This window comes from Barbus barbus (assembly GCF_936440315.1).
Source record: "Barbus barbus genome assembly, chromosome: 44".
Classification (NCBI taxonomy): domain Eukaryota; kingdom Metazoa; phylum Chordata; class Actinopteri; order Cypriniformes; family Cyprinidae; genus Barbus; species Barbus barbus.
Window position 1 is genome coordinate 9,195,592 of NC_136722.1, and position 15,755 is coordinate 9,211,346.

General features: G+C 35.9%; 1 protein-coding gene across 1 annotated transcript in view; it reads left to right on the forward strand.

Moving 5' to 3' along the window:
* LOC306863270 (rab effector MyRIP-like) overlaps positions 1–15,755 on the forward strand; it is a gene marked incomplete at its 3' end in the record, with an annotated part of 208,655 nt that overhangs the window by 146,515 nt on the left and 46,385 nt on the right. The window contains exon 4 of the mRNA XM_079406513.1: positions 12,334–12,470. Coding sequence (XP_079262639.1) covers positions 12,334–12,470 — 137 coding nt within the window. The remainder of the gene's footprint in view (positions 1–12,333; positions 12,471–15,755) is intronic.

A 15,755-nucleotide genomic window follows, 5' to 3' on the forward strand; every position in this document is an offset into this window, starting at 1 on the left:
TACCTGCAAATATTTACAGTACCTATTTATAAATGCCTTTTTACTAGTTATTATCTGTTGATTGTTGGACTTTGCCAACTGCAAATAAGAGCATCCTGGTGCAGCTCTCCTGTGGTTTACATATATTGGAACTATTAAAGCGTTGTATTGATAATTTTAATTCAAACACAAGTATAGATTATGGCATGCGGTACAAAAAAATTGAAAAAGGTAAAACGAAGGCTAACTGGACCATCTTATTTAGCCAAACCCTTGTGCAACAACGCCACTAAAAGGTAAGGGGGAAAAAAACGGTAGTCAGTGCAGCTAAGCACATTATTACTCATGCAGGGCATTGTTTTGGACTATATTTGAGTGCTACCGATGTCAAACTCAGACCATATTCACTCTTACACAGCTCTGTGTCATCTCTATTAGTCATAGTGCTTTGAGAACCATTTAGATTCAGTCATCTCAGACATGTAAAGAAGCCATTACTGCAAATGATTTCACCTGGATTGGCTTTTTGCTCTCTTGAACATGTCTTAAGTATGGTTCAAAAGGCAGAGTGATCTGTGAGTGGTGCTTGTGTGTCCAAGGATGATGAAATCCCTTTCTGTGTAACAGCAGTACAATGTTTGTTTTGTTGTTGTCCCCTCTGGTATTCCATTTTTAGCTGATGCTTTTCACCCTCAGAGACTCAGTACACTGAGTACAGGAAAAGTGACCTGGGATGAAATGATCAGCTCGCAGGCATGATGTTGATAGAGCGCTGTTGTTACTGACTGTTGGTGTTCATATTTGGGAGTGAACTTGCAACCTTTTACTTTGCTCATATCATTAGCCATTACTTTACTACTGGCATAATTTTAATCACCTATAGATTTTGCATTGGAAATCATTTAAAGACATTACATTACAGAGATTTAAAAAATGTACCTTTTTAAGATGCTCTCAGTCTCAATAAACAAAGATATTTTCCCACCAACTTGTGAAATTATTTTAAAGTAATCAATTTTCATTTCTAAATGATAATTTCTATTTAATAATGCACATATGACCTAAATTATTAATTATAATTTAGGTCATATGGACTACTTTATGTGGTTATTATGATTATTGGTGTTGTTGTTTTAAAAATATTAAAAAATGTACAAATTTGGGGAATAGTGAAGTATATTGATTCAGAAAGCTTTAAATATAGAATTATTGACATACAGTATAGGTATATAACTATAAAGCCAATGTAGAGATTTAAGTTCATATTGATGTCTCTCACATCTGATTGCAAACAATCTGAGCACAGTTTGAGATCTCTTATGAAACTCTTTTGGTGGATACAGGAAAAACTTGTGTGATTTAAGTGCGAGTTGCTGTATAAATAAATTGTTAACACTTTCGATTAGTGAACACTATCCACTATTAACTATTTACTTATTAGCATTCATATTACCTACTAGCTTATTGGCTGTTTATAAGTCCTTATATAGAACATTGATGCATTATTATGGCCATATTCTAGATCCCTTAACCCTGCCCAGTACCTAACATAACTACTACAACAACTACTTTACTTAATATCAATCATCAGCAAACTTTTGATTGAGGGAAAACCATTGATTAATAGTAAAGTGTTCCCTAATCTTAATTGTTACCAATAAATGTATACGGATTCTTACTATCATTAATAGACATTTCATATCCTGATAGTTCAAAGACAGACATGATCTGTTTGTTGGACAGAGGGAGAGAAAAAGAGTGTGCTGTGATGAAAACTGTGGTCACTGAGCAAAAGACAGAAGGGATTGTTCATGAAATGTTTGTGAGATCTCACCCTGCCTGGAAGCATTAGATGTGTTGTCTACTTTGTAAAGTGTGATTTTGAATTAGAACACAGATGCTTTTCAAATGTTCTTCAGTTTGGGTGTTACAACACCTCCTGAGGACAAGTCTTGCTCAGGGTGTAAATACTATTGTTTAAGGGCACAGAAGCCACATTAAGCTAGGTTAGCTAAAATAAGCAGTGAAACAGATGCGATGTTGCTAATTCCGGGCAATAGTCTGTGCTGGGCTCACTGCGACAGAATTAATTCATTTATAGAACTCATTACATGTAGTACTGACAGATGTTTGAAATTAAATCATTTTTATGTATGTTTTCATGATGTACTGTATAATGCAGGGGTGGGCAAACTCGGCCCTTCCAGGCCACTTTCCTTCAGAGTTTAGCTCCAACCCTAATCAAACACACCTGAACCAGCTTATCATTGTCTTCAAGACTACTAGAAGGCTACAGGCAGGTGAGTTTTATCAGGGTTGGATCAAATCTCTGCAGGAAAGTGGCCTGGAAAGGCCAAGTTTGCCCATCACTGGTATAATGACTTGTAGTCAAGCAGAGAACAGCAGTATAGAGAACATGCTGCTGTTGAAAGAAAAGCTCAAAGACAGAAAAACGGAGGAGTGATAATAAAAAGAAAAAACGATTGTGTTTGAGTGTAATGTTATTGTATAAATGGTGAGCAATATGATTTGTGTGTGTTTTCCCACCTTGTGCTGCTATTATCCCCTTTAATTGGTAATTTTACTGATTTCATTCCAGGGCTGAAGGGTAACTGTCCATAATGTGGCTGACTCTAAAGAGAACAGCGTGCGTGTACTTCAATTAACCTCCAAACAGATGTTTAATTAATCCTCACAATGCTGAGAAGTGTTCAGTTCGAGATGAAACCTATTATATATTTATTTTGCAATTATTAACAATTTAGGTCATATAGACTACTTAGTTGTTGTTAATACGTATAATCTGTAGGTTAATTCAGTGGAATAATTCAATCTGAATTCATAATCTACTGTATTCTAGCTATCATGATCTGTATGTTGTAATCTATTTTTATGACCTACCTTGAGTTTCATTGTAGAAAATTTTAATTTTGATCTTTAATCTCTGTTTGATCGTTTTCCACAGCCCTATAAGATCTGTCATTGCTATGGTGGATATTTAGAGCTTATAGACGGGTATAATGTCAGTGCTTTATTTCTGCAGATGCTGAATTTTTTCATTTGCCAGATGTCATGTCTGACGATGGCTGGACACACATCTTTCAAGAACGATGGAAGGGTCATGCTTCATGCTTTGAATAGACAAATTTACCATTTTACCTGCTTGTGTGTGTGTGTTGTCATCATGTAGACCGATTTCTCATCAATCTCAGGGCCCAAAGGGTTTGAAGAGTGCTGTTCTTTCAGTTAGAATGGAATGGAATGAGGCCTGTGGTGTGTGAATATATATCTGTGTGTCTGAGCAGAGCTGTAGTTCTGCACTCCTGAGGAGCACAAAGATGAAACCCATCTGCTTTCTACCATGGGTCCTCATTTACTGTAGAGCTGTGTATATTACACAGACACCCAATAACACACTAAAAATAGACCATTATCTCTCCTGTCTGAAGTAAAGTATAGCCCACATTTTAGACCAGGGTTGCAAAAACACATACAATCAAATTAACTCAATTGTTGCATACCATGCATTATGGCATGTTATAAAAACAACAATAATATAAAAACAAGAATTATTATAATATATAATATTTATATTTCTGAATTATTAATTTTGTTTTAATATATTAACAGAATTATCAACATTTTATTTACTGTGCACAGTGCAGTATATATAAAATAATTGTATATATAAAATATATACAGTGCACTCCATAAGTATTGGAACATTAAAGACAAAATTGCTCTGTTTGCTGTGGAGTGACGACATTTGCAAATATGATTAAAAGATGAATATGAGACAAAACTACAGAATGTCACATTTTATTATTAGCTGTTTCAACACATATATGTTTTACCAAATAAAAAGAACAGCACTTTTAGAGTTCATCCTACTCATTGATGTGAGCATAAGTATTGGGACAGTTGAACATAAAGCAGATATAAAAGATTTAAAGCTATTATATAGTTGCAGATCCCTTTCGCACAATCACAGCAGTGAGTCTGTGACTCTTTTCCCAGCCTTTAATGCAGCCAATTCCAATTGTTGCTTGTTTTGGGGAGTTTCTGCCTTTACTCTCCTCTCCAGCTGGTGAAATTCATGTTCAATCAGATTTAAATCTGGAGATTGACTTGGGCAATCTAAGACTTTCCATTTCTTTGCCCTTATAAATTCCTTGACTGAACTGGCAGGGTGTTTTGGGTCATTGTTCTGATGCAATATGAAGCACTTCCCAATGAATCTGGTGGCATTTTCTTGAATATTGGTAGGCAAGATGGTTTTGTACCCTTCCAAATTCATTCTGCTACTGTCATCATACATTAAGTCATCAGTAAAGTTGAGAGGGCCTGTTCCAGAAGCAGCCATGCATGCCCATGCCACAACAACACCTCCACCATGCTTTACAGATGAGGCTGTATGCTTGGGATCATTGCAGTTCCCTTTTTTCTCCACATTTTTGCTTTCCCATCACTTAGATAAAGGTTCTATTTTTGGTGCTGGTCAGAGGTTTGTATCTTGCTGTGTAGCATCTGTAATTCTGTGTCAAAGTCTCCTGAGGACAGTAGATTGTCAGAGCTCCCTTATCTTCATCCAGGTTTGTGTGTGTCATCATCGAATGCAAGATACAGAATGCAGAAGTAATGGATATAACTGATACGACACATTCCCTGCTTTTAATATCTGAAGAATGAATGCAACAGGACACAGCTGATCACTTAGAAAGACACGTGAGGCAACTGTTACAATACTTATGCTCACATCAGATAGAGGGATGAAACTCTAAAAGTGCTGAACTTCTTAGCTTGTAAAACATCTATGTGTTGAATCACCCAATAATAAAATGTGACATTCTGTAGTTTTGTCTCATATTCATCTTTTAATCATATTTGTAAATGTCTTGACTCCACAGCCAACAGAGCAATTTTGTCTTTACTGTTCCAATACTTATGGAGGGCACTGTATATAAAAAATTGATGACACTAATTACATTTTTCTAATGTAACGTAGAGCCATTTTCACTACTGTATATACAGCATGAATTATGATCGAGTGTATATTCACTCCAGTTCTGTTATAGAGATGCTGATCACAACTGAAGGGCAGTTAAAGATGCTGTCCATTTAACTTTGCAATTTTTCACGTCTCACCTCACCATTTTCTATGTGGGCAGATCAGTATGTTTAAAGTGTGTGCCATCATAAGTGTAATTTAAATTTTAACACGGTCTGTTTCACCCAGTCTATTTGTGAACTTCATTTTGATGCATGAAGGCCTTCACGAGAACATAAAAGAGTTTATCAGTGTGAGACGGCTTCTTTATTACATAAATGAAAATCTGAACAGAAAAGCATTGTGGCAATGCTCTCTCTGCTGCAAGGTGCTGCTTCATTACATTATGTCAGATATTATAATATAATTCACTGCAGAAATCATTGCCAGTGTCGTTTATGGATCTTAATTCTGCATCCTCTTTCTAAAAGTGGGTCATGGAGATGCTAAGAACTAAACATTCTAATGCTTAGAGATAAAATAATATCTAATTTTCTGTATTATTTTGCTTGAACACAGAATATAAAGCAGAGGTTGCAAATTTATTTGCTTTAAAGTCGACATGAAATGATGGTCGCATCCAAAAATGAACATTTAAATTTTATATTCTGATGTATTTGTGAAACAGAATATTGAATAAGAAACAATGTGGGTCTTGGTTCTATACTTGAATTGATTAGATAATAATTTATGTAGTTTATATGTTAAATGTAAGTGGCAACAATGGTCATTAGTCTTTGTAAAAAGATGTCTCATCAGTCACCGCAAAATAGAGTATTTGACCTAAAGCAGTTGCTTTAATTAATGCATTTCAATTCTAACCATGATTGATGCTGGTGAACTTGACTTGAGTCAATGAATCTATAAATAACTGCTACTGAATTTAATTTGCTCATTTCAAGTAATGAGTTTCAGTTGAACTAGAGCCTTACAATCTCAGGAATTATTTATTTTAATTGAGGAAGTTTATTTGTAAAATCTCTTTTCATCAGTCTGAAACCAAAGACAAAAAATACTTTGGCATTTAAACATTCAGGCCCAGTTTCAGAAGCAAATCACTGTGGGTGCTTCTGAAATTAGTGAGGGTGCTCTAGCCTTAATTAGGGTTGCCACCTTTAGCGAGGTGAAATAAGGGACACCCATTCACTGCCCCCCCCCCCCCCCCCCTCCCCCCTCCCCCCCCCTCCCCAAAAAGAAAGGAAACAAATAATGAGGAACTCATAGCTCGAGAATAAACCACGAGAAAACATGTTCAAACTTGCAACAGAACACATTAATATTATTTTAAATTTGATTATTTATAATTATTAATTATTAATAGTCTTTTTTGACAGTTCTGCAGCTGTTACCAGGATGGGATTCATTTTTATTATTTATTTGTTTTTTTTTATTATTCATTTGCTTAAATTAGGATTATTATGTAATTATTTTTCCCATTTTTATCTAAATAATGTAGCATTTTTTTACACTTTTTAAAATGCCAAATTGTATATGATATATGATTATTAATTATGCATATATTTGTTAATATAAATTATAAATTAACAAACAGGGTCTAACATTAATTATAATCTATTAATTAATATGCCTAATCATGTCTAAAAATGTAATAATTATGTCTAATAATTATATCCAAATTTGAATAAAACAATAGGCCTTTACCTTTAGATCAGGGTTCCTCAAATCTTACTCTGGAGGTCCAATCTGCTGCAGAGTTTAGCTCCAACCCTGATCAAACTCACCTACCTGTGATTTTCTAATGATCTTGAAGACTCTGATTAGCATGCTCATGTGTGTTTGATTAGGGTTAGAGCTAAACGCTGCAGGACTGGTCCAGATTTGAGGATCCCTGCTTTAGAAGCACAGATGTGTCTGTCACTTTAAAGGTATGGTTCACCCAAAAATGACAATTCTGTCATAATTTACCCAGGTTATTCTAAACCTGCATAAAGTTCTTTCTTCTGTTGAACACAAAAGAAAATACTTTGAAGAATGTGGGTAACTAAATGGCTGTTGGTCATCAGTAACTTAAATAAAAAATACTATCAGAGTCAGTGGGGACCAGAAACTGTTTGGTTACCCACATTATTCAAAGTATCTTCTTTTATGTTCAACAGAAGACAGAAATCATGACAGGTTTAGAACTTGTGGGTGTGTAAACGATGAAAAAAAAAATTTTTTTGGATGATCTCTTTAATTCAGACAGCACCGTAAGCAAATGCTTCTCTGCAAACTGCATGTTCATCATTAGTTATTGGACAGACCCATCAATAACTTTCCCATTCAGCCCTACATCTTGAGAGCATTGTACTCAAAGGACAGATGTTTAAACCGTGCAGGTTTACCGCATTCAGCGCTCGCCTGAAAGGGCGTATTGATTTGATACCGGATGCATCATTTTACCTTTAAATACGGGACGATTTCGTATTTTAAGGGACGGGTGGCAACCCTAGCCTTAATGCACATCTATTTTGACATATGCTATTTTGTCTTATACATTAATCTTGTTATCACTATCCCTACAATGTCTGATCTAACCCCAAACTACACACGTTCGATAAGAGTCCTGGGCCCATATTCACAAAACATCTTAAGGCTAAAAGTAACTCCTAACTCGCAGATTTAGGAGAAAATCTTAAAAATAGTGGCCGTGTCAGTCCTAAATTTAGGACTCCTAAATTTTTGCTCTAAGAGTATTTCACAAAGCGTTTTAGCACTAAAACTAGGTCCTAAATCTGTGAAACGTTAGAAATGTATTGGGTAAATTGGCAGTGGGAGGAATCACATAGACCAAAACAAAAGCTGACATTTCGACACAGAACGCACATTTTAAAGTAGAATAACTGACTGTTGTATTGTTTTTTGAAAAACATGTACAGTGCCCTCCAAAAGTATTGGAACAGTAAGGCCAATTCCTTTATTTTTGCTGTAGACTGAAAACATTTGGGTTTGACATCAAAAGATGACTATGAGATGAGAGATTAACATTTCAGCTTTTATTTACAGGTATTTACATCTGGATCTGATACACAACTTAGAAGATAGCACCTTTTGTTTGAACCCACCCATTTTTCATGTTACCAAAAGTCTTGGAACAGATAGAATTAACATAGATTAAAGTGAAAAAGACTTAATATTTTCCAGGCTTTCACCGCAGCTTCTTTCAGTTTTGGGGGGTTACTTCCTTCAGTCTCTTCTTTAGCAGGTAAAATGCATACTCTACAGGGTTTAAGTGTGGAGATTGACTTGGCCAGTCTAAAACCGTCCACTTTTTGCCCCTGATGAACTCCTTTGTTGTTTTGGCACTATGTTTTGGGTCATTATCTTGCTGCATTATGAAGGATCTCCCAATCAGTTTGGTTGCATCTTTCTGTAAATTGTCAGACAAAATATTTCTGTAGACTTCTGAGTTAATTTTGCTGCTGCCATCATGTGTTACATCATTAATGAAGATTAATGAGCCTGTCCCAGAAGAAGCGATGAAAGCCCAAGCCATTACATTACTTGTGTAATGTGTACTATAATGTACACCTGTGTACACTGTGTTTCAGATGAGCTTGTATGTTTGGGATCATGAGCAGATTATTTCTTTCTCCAAACTTTAGCCTTTCCATCACTTTGGTCCATAAAATCAGTCCATAAAACCTTGTCCCAGAATTTTTGAGGCTCGTCTCCTATTCTTCTAGCTAATGAGTGGTTTGCATCTTCTGGTGTTGCCTCTGTACTTTTGTTCATGAAGTCTTCTGCGAACTTGTGATACCTTCACTCCTGCCCTCTGGAGATTGTTGCTGATCAGGGGCGTGTCTAGAGCATTTTAAATGGGGGGGGGGGGGCCAGTCTGGGGCACTGCCTTAAAAGAGGGTGGCCGGGGGGGAGGGGTTGGATACATGATGTTAATAGGCCTATATTATATAGGCTATTAATTGCACAGTGTGAGATTCATTGGTCCTCACAGAACTTTGTGAGATTGTGATGAACAAAGAGTGACAGCTTTATTGGTTAACTTTGTTTTTGGCCCACACACACGTTGCAAAGTTTTGGGAATGACATCTGCATATTTATGCGGGATTCGCTCTCGAAGTAGCATCATATTGATAGCAATAGAAGGAACAAAATATGTGAAAATGTGCATTAAGAGAGCACCCCCACTTATTTCAGAAGTGATTATTTCTGGAACCTGGTTGATATGCTTCTATAACTATATACAAAAACAACAAAATACAAATGTACTACATAAAATAATTTAATAAATGCATATTTACAATTTAAGCACTTAACTAAAATAAGTATTAATGAAATTAATAACTAGAGAAGGCTAACTATATTCAGCTTGCTTCCATTTAGTGAGAAAAGCCTACTCTTCACTTGAATTAGAAAAAAAATCTTTTCTGGTCTTCAGTGATGCGAGGATAACGTTTGAGCATACACACAATATCTGAGTGAGACCCGAGCCAATTCATAAAAGAACAATGTAGATAAAAAAGCACACGTCCAGTTTTGTGCGAGTGACGGAAATCCGCTTGCGAGTGGAGAGATTCGTGCTCGCGCATTACATGATCGCGTAACATTATGCGCTCTCGACATCTATCATTTAGATCACGCTAAAATGCCTAAAATTAATAAAGAAGAGAAGAAAGCGGCCCTAGGCAGCTGCCTACACATGTCAAAATACGCCAGATGCAGTTAGAAACTAAAAACAAGCCTATCGCAAGACATCTGGTAGGGGGGGCACCTGGGGTGGCCAGCCAAATTTCAGGGGGGGCCGGTGCCACCCCTGGCCACCACGTAGACACGCCCCTGTTGCTGATGTCACTAACAGTCATTTTAGGGTCTTTCTTTACAGCTGTCACAATGTTTCTGTCATCAACTGCAGATGCTTTCCTTGATCTACCCGTTTGAGATGTGTTACTTAGTACACCAGTGGTTTCTTTCTTTCTCAGGAGATTCCAAATGGTTGTACTTGCTATTGCCAGTGTTTGTGTGTCACGTTCCCTCTCGGGATAAAAGGAGCGTGGAGATTCAATAAGACTTCTTTATTTGGAAGAGCTTGGGGAGAGACGAACATAGAATGACGTTCAATACCGGACACAGGGGCAGGGAAACACAGGGCTTATAAACACAAGGAAATCAACGGAAACAGGTGTGGACTAATTAAACAGGTCTAGGGACTAATCAACTCATAATGACAGGAACAGGAAGGCAACATAGAGACACGGGAGGAGGGGGAAACAAGACACAGGACTGACATTGTGCAATGGTTTGATTGAGTTTTCATCATCTCTCAGCTTCACAATTGCTCGTTTTTCACCCATAGACACCTTTCTGGTTTTCATGTTGGTTACACGTCTAACTAACTATAAATGCAGTCTGCACGGATCTGAAACTGAGCACAGACATTTAGTGCTATTTATTGTTTGAATAATCAATTAATAGGACACACCAGGACAACAAAACACACCTGTCAGTCACATGTTCCAATACTTTTGGTAACATGAAAAATGGGTGGGTTCAAACAAAATGTGCTATCTTCTAAGTTGTGTATCAGATCCAGATGAAAATACCTGTAAATAAAAGCTGAAATTTTAATCTCTCATCTCATATTCATCTTTTGATATCAAACCCAAATGTTGACAGTCTACAGCAAAAATAAAGGAATTGGCCTTACTGTTCCAATACTTTTGGAGGGCACTGTATGTGAGCATGTTTCCTAAATATAACTACTGTAAATGTAGAGTTTTTAAGTTTCAAATTAAATATGTTTTTGATGACTTTTATACTCCGACTTTTAATTGAGAACATTTTGACACAGTACCCATTCTTTAAATTTAAAATAATTTTCAGCACTTTTTACACTCCTCTCTGTAATACACAGAAACTGAAAAATATTAATTTGGTCATTAATTTACTATAAACCCCAAACACCCTGTGCCTGATTCTCTCTCACCATCCATCTCTGTCCAACTCTTCTCATGTTGCCCAATGGACACAAGTTCTATTCATTACGGCTTCAGAAAGTCAATTATGGTAATGGTCTCTTTTGCCATGGGAAGTGTCGGGGAGCTCAGCAGACTCACAGATGAATTCCCTTCACAGATTTAATTCAGATCTCATTTAGATGAAAATTTCCTCTCAAATATTTGAGTCTCTCTTTATCTTGTACACAATCTAGCCTGACTGGATGTGAATATGAGAAGAGTTTGTGTTGCATTCTTTACACTAAATAAAATTTAAATTATTTGTGTATATTTAAAATCTGACTCTTCGTTAAGAGCTTTATGTTTAACCATAATTGTGGCTGGAATGTGCAGTTTATTGCCCATATACTACACATTAATTTACTTTTGTTAGATTTTTAAAACATTTTTTACTTTTTTTCTTTATAGAAAAGGAATGCGGATAATAACAGTGGAAAGTTACAAAAAAAACAGTTTTAATGAAGCATCAATTTACTTTGTCATGAAGCACATACTGTAGTTGTCAGAGAGATACCTTTACAGTGTTCTCCTTTAAATGGAGTAGTGACAGCACAATAGTTGTTACAGAACAATGACTCCACAATGAGTCAAGATTATACTCTTAAAGTCAATGAGCAATTATAGAGCAGTATTTATAATAATAAAGCCATTTTTAAGTTTAATTGCAATTGGTCATTGATGTTAAATAGTTACAATAGAGAAGTGACAGCGCAATCATTAAAACAGAGCAATGTCTGCAATAAAGCAGTGTCAGCCTAGTGGTTGTCACTGAGCACTGACTACAGACTAATTATAAAGTATTTTTACCCTCTGTAATAGAGCAGAGAAAAGACATTAGTTCTGTTTTGGCAATGCATGCACAATTGTTTTTAAAGCTGTGTTGTAATATAAATGAAAAAGAGTAGTTGCTTTATGTTTTGAAATATTTAGGCCTGAATTCAAAATGTATATATTTGAATTGAATATAAAATTTCCATCCATTTGGTTTACAGTTTTAATATAAACTTTTTTACTAACTTAATATGATGCATATTTGTCAGTCATGCATAAACGAAATTTGTAAGAAGGTTTATTAGTTAGGTTTGAACTGTGTGACTCAGATTGATGGAATATTTTATATGCAATGCAAATCTTAAATTAAGGCCTTACTATTATTTGAGTGTGTCATCCTTGCATTGTTTGCTTATTGTTGAACCATATTGTGGTTATAATTAGAAAATATTAAAAAGCTAGTATACAAAGTTCTTCCATCTAGTATTGCTTTGTGTCTATTTGCATAGTGGAGCTAATATGTATTTAATTTAACATCCACCCACTGTCTTTTTTGTGTAGGCTATTGAGGACACAGTCCCTAGAATGGTACTACAATAATGTGAAGAGTCGGTTTAAGAGATTTGGCAGCGCCAAGGTGCTGAAGACCCTCTACAGGAAACACATATTTGAAAGAGGAGCATTATCTGAGTTACCAGGTATGAAATACACACATACAAACTAGAAATATTGCTGTGTGTGTATAGTAATAATAATACGGTATGTTATGCTACTCACTTTATTTTAGTAACCCCAATATTATCAGACACTTGGGCCTGCAGATTAAATGATTAATGGCATTTTTACAATGACACCAGTAGCTGAAAACCTTGACTTTCAGTTAATGCTGCATCCACACTACTAGGTCTCAGTAAGTCCAGAAATACATTTTAATTACAAGACAATAAAATAATTTTTTATATATATATTTTGAGTGTGGGAACAGGAGCAGTTGGGGGTTCGGTGCCTTGCTCAAGGGCACCTCAGTCGTGGTATTGAGGGTGGAGAGAGCGCTGGACATTCACTCCCCCCACCTACAATTCCTGCCGGCCCGAGACTCAAACCCGCAACCTTTGGATTACGAGTCCAACTCTCTAACCATTAGGCCACGAGTCCGACTCTCTAACCATTAGGCCACGACATTGGTACACATTGTAGGTTTGATTTGAACCTAAGTCTTCTATGCAAGTATTACAACTCAACATTTTTAAATAGTTAAACCATCAAAGATAAACAGTTGACTCTTTTATGCAAGCCAAACTAATTGAAAAAAAAATTATCAGAGGCAACATTTTCAGAAAATTATATTATTTAATTAATATTATCATTTAATGATATTACATTATATGTTTTGCAACACTTTGAGTGTCGTTAAAAGTGTGTTTAGTTTTCATTTAAAAAAGGAGGAATGTGAATATGTCAACATTTTATTACACTGTTTTTTGCACATATCTTTGCAGTTCAGATATGATAAGTCTGGTGAGTGGTGCTAAAATATTCCAGTGGTGTAAAGCATTTGAGTAAATTTACAGTACTTAAGTATCTTTTTGGTTACATTGTATCAAAGATTTTAGCATATTTTACTCTCTCTTTGACTTTGATTTTTTTAATAAGTATTTACACTTTACTCCACTACATTTGTAATAAGTAATTCAGTTACTCATTGCATTTTGCATGGCACCTTACTTTTTTTGCAGCATTTTACTTTTACAAAAGAAGTTATATCGCCACGTACAGGGTATTAAAAGTAAAAGATCTGCAATGAGGCTACTTTATGTGAGTGCATTAGAATGTGAGTGCATTAGCAGCAAGTTCCTGAATCACAGGTGTTACATTTGAGATGAGCACATGGCTACAGCCAGTGATGAGGTCAAAATGAGCACATCCTGTGCAAGTAGGCTGTAGTTCGGACAGTAATTGATTCTCATGTGCACGTCTGTAGAAATAAATTTACATGGCAGCTCATTGATAAAACACACGCATTCAGATGGAAATTTATTCATGGTAGAGGAGAGTTCTGTGTTTCTACACACTGCTCACATGGTCAGCCGTATGATCATCTGCTGTAAAAAACATTGTTTGATTGGAAATAATAATAAAAAAAAATTATTTAAACTAAAATCCTGTTTATTACTTGATCATTTAAATCTCCTGTTAAAAACTAAGAAAATAGACGTGCTGTAGTTGAAATGTGGATGTGATATGTGGATTTGGATGGCAATTAAATTACCACACAACTTTTTACTTAATCAAATGTATGAAATAAATATTTCTTCTTTATCTGCTGTATTCTTTCTATGTATCTTTCTATTTGTCTCTACTCTCTCTTTGGGTGCAGTTAAAGTGTGGCGTTATAGAGACAGCCCATTTAACAGCTGCAGCCATGACCTACAGTGAGATCACATCGATGTTTCTTATTTAATTTGATATGTGTGTTTTTCAAGGACAGAGAACCTAAACACACACACAAACACACATTAATTTGCTTACAGGCTAACTATGGCTGACCTATACAAGCTGGGACTGTATATAAATAAAAACTCGCTCTCTCACACAAATTAACCTGTACAAGTATGTGAACCCTCACAACACACAAGCACACACACAAATAAACATGAGCACCAGAGTGCAAATGAAACTATTAAGCAGTGACAGATCATTTATGAGAAGGGGGCAGTTACTCAGTCGTTACGTCACTGTCCACATACTCACACATTCAGTGGGCTAGTAGTATGCTCACTGACTCATGTTGGATAATCCGTATTTTTCTCATTTCAAATGAAAGCCTAGCAGCAGTAATCCTATTTCCTCTGATAGCAAGAGATAGAGAGAGATGAAAGGTATGTATGAGGCGCCACGTAGGATTTAAATCAAACTTCGCTTATCAATACATACATAAAACACGTGCATATACACCTATAAATTACTCGCATATACATGTATACTATTGGATGTTCAAAATACATATATGAAATACACGTGCACACTATGAAATCCATACCATGCATACAAAATAAAACGTGGATGCATGCTTTAGTTGTGTATATACGGTATGTATATGCGAGTGATTTCATATGTGGATGTGCGTGAATTTTTCAGTGCAAACGGAAGGCTTTTCGGTGTAAAAGGAAGTCTTTAAGGGATGTCTTCCTCATGCAGATCGACATGAATTTCAGAGTGACCTTAATAGCTGTTACGTTTGTTAGTGTTTTATTTGCTTATGCAAGGTGCAATGAAGACGGTATACTCGATTTCTTTAATAGCGTATACAGCAAGAGCCGAGAGAGATACTTTATCGAGATTTAGATAACCATGCCAGAACAATTAACAGTCTTTTGTCTGTGGTTCGTTATGATCAAAATGCCGAAACCAGAGAATGCATAGTTATTCTCGAGACGCTGTACCGCACACTGCGCCAAATCACACATCCGCTTGATATTGGAAGACCTGCTGGAGCTGGACTAAGAACAGTCCCACCACCTACATGTAACACAGGCCACAGAGGTCGTCCGCGCTATGACATTTCGTATCAGCAACTGTGCCATTGTCTGCGGCTTGGGTTTAACTGGCAGGGAATCGTATCCTTATTCAAGATTCAAGATTCAAGATTCAAGAGTTTTATTCGTCACATACACAATTATACAGAGTATAACCAGCAGTGAAATGTAGGTCAGGTCCGCTCCAAGGACAGTGCAATTATAAAGTATACAAATATTAAGAGAAGAAAAGTAGAAAAAAATAAAATAAAATAAAAAGAATAAAATAAAAAGATAGATAAAAAATATAAATATAAATGTGCAGGTCAGTATGTTGTTGACTTAAATAGTACTAAGAGGAATGTGCAAAATAATGTGCAAAAAAGTTGTACAGGGTATATAATAGCAGCAATATGAGGTAGAGAAAAATTATGAATAGCTTATTGATATGGTGATATTTACATGGAG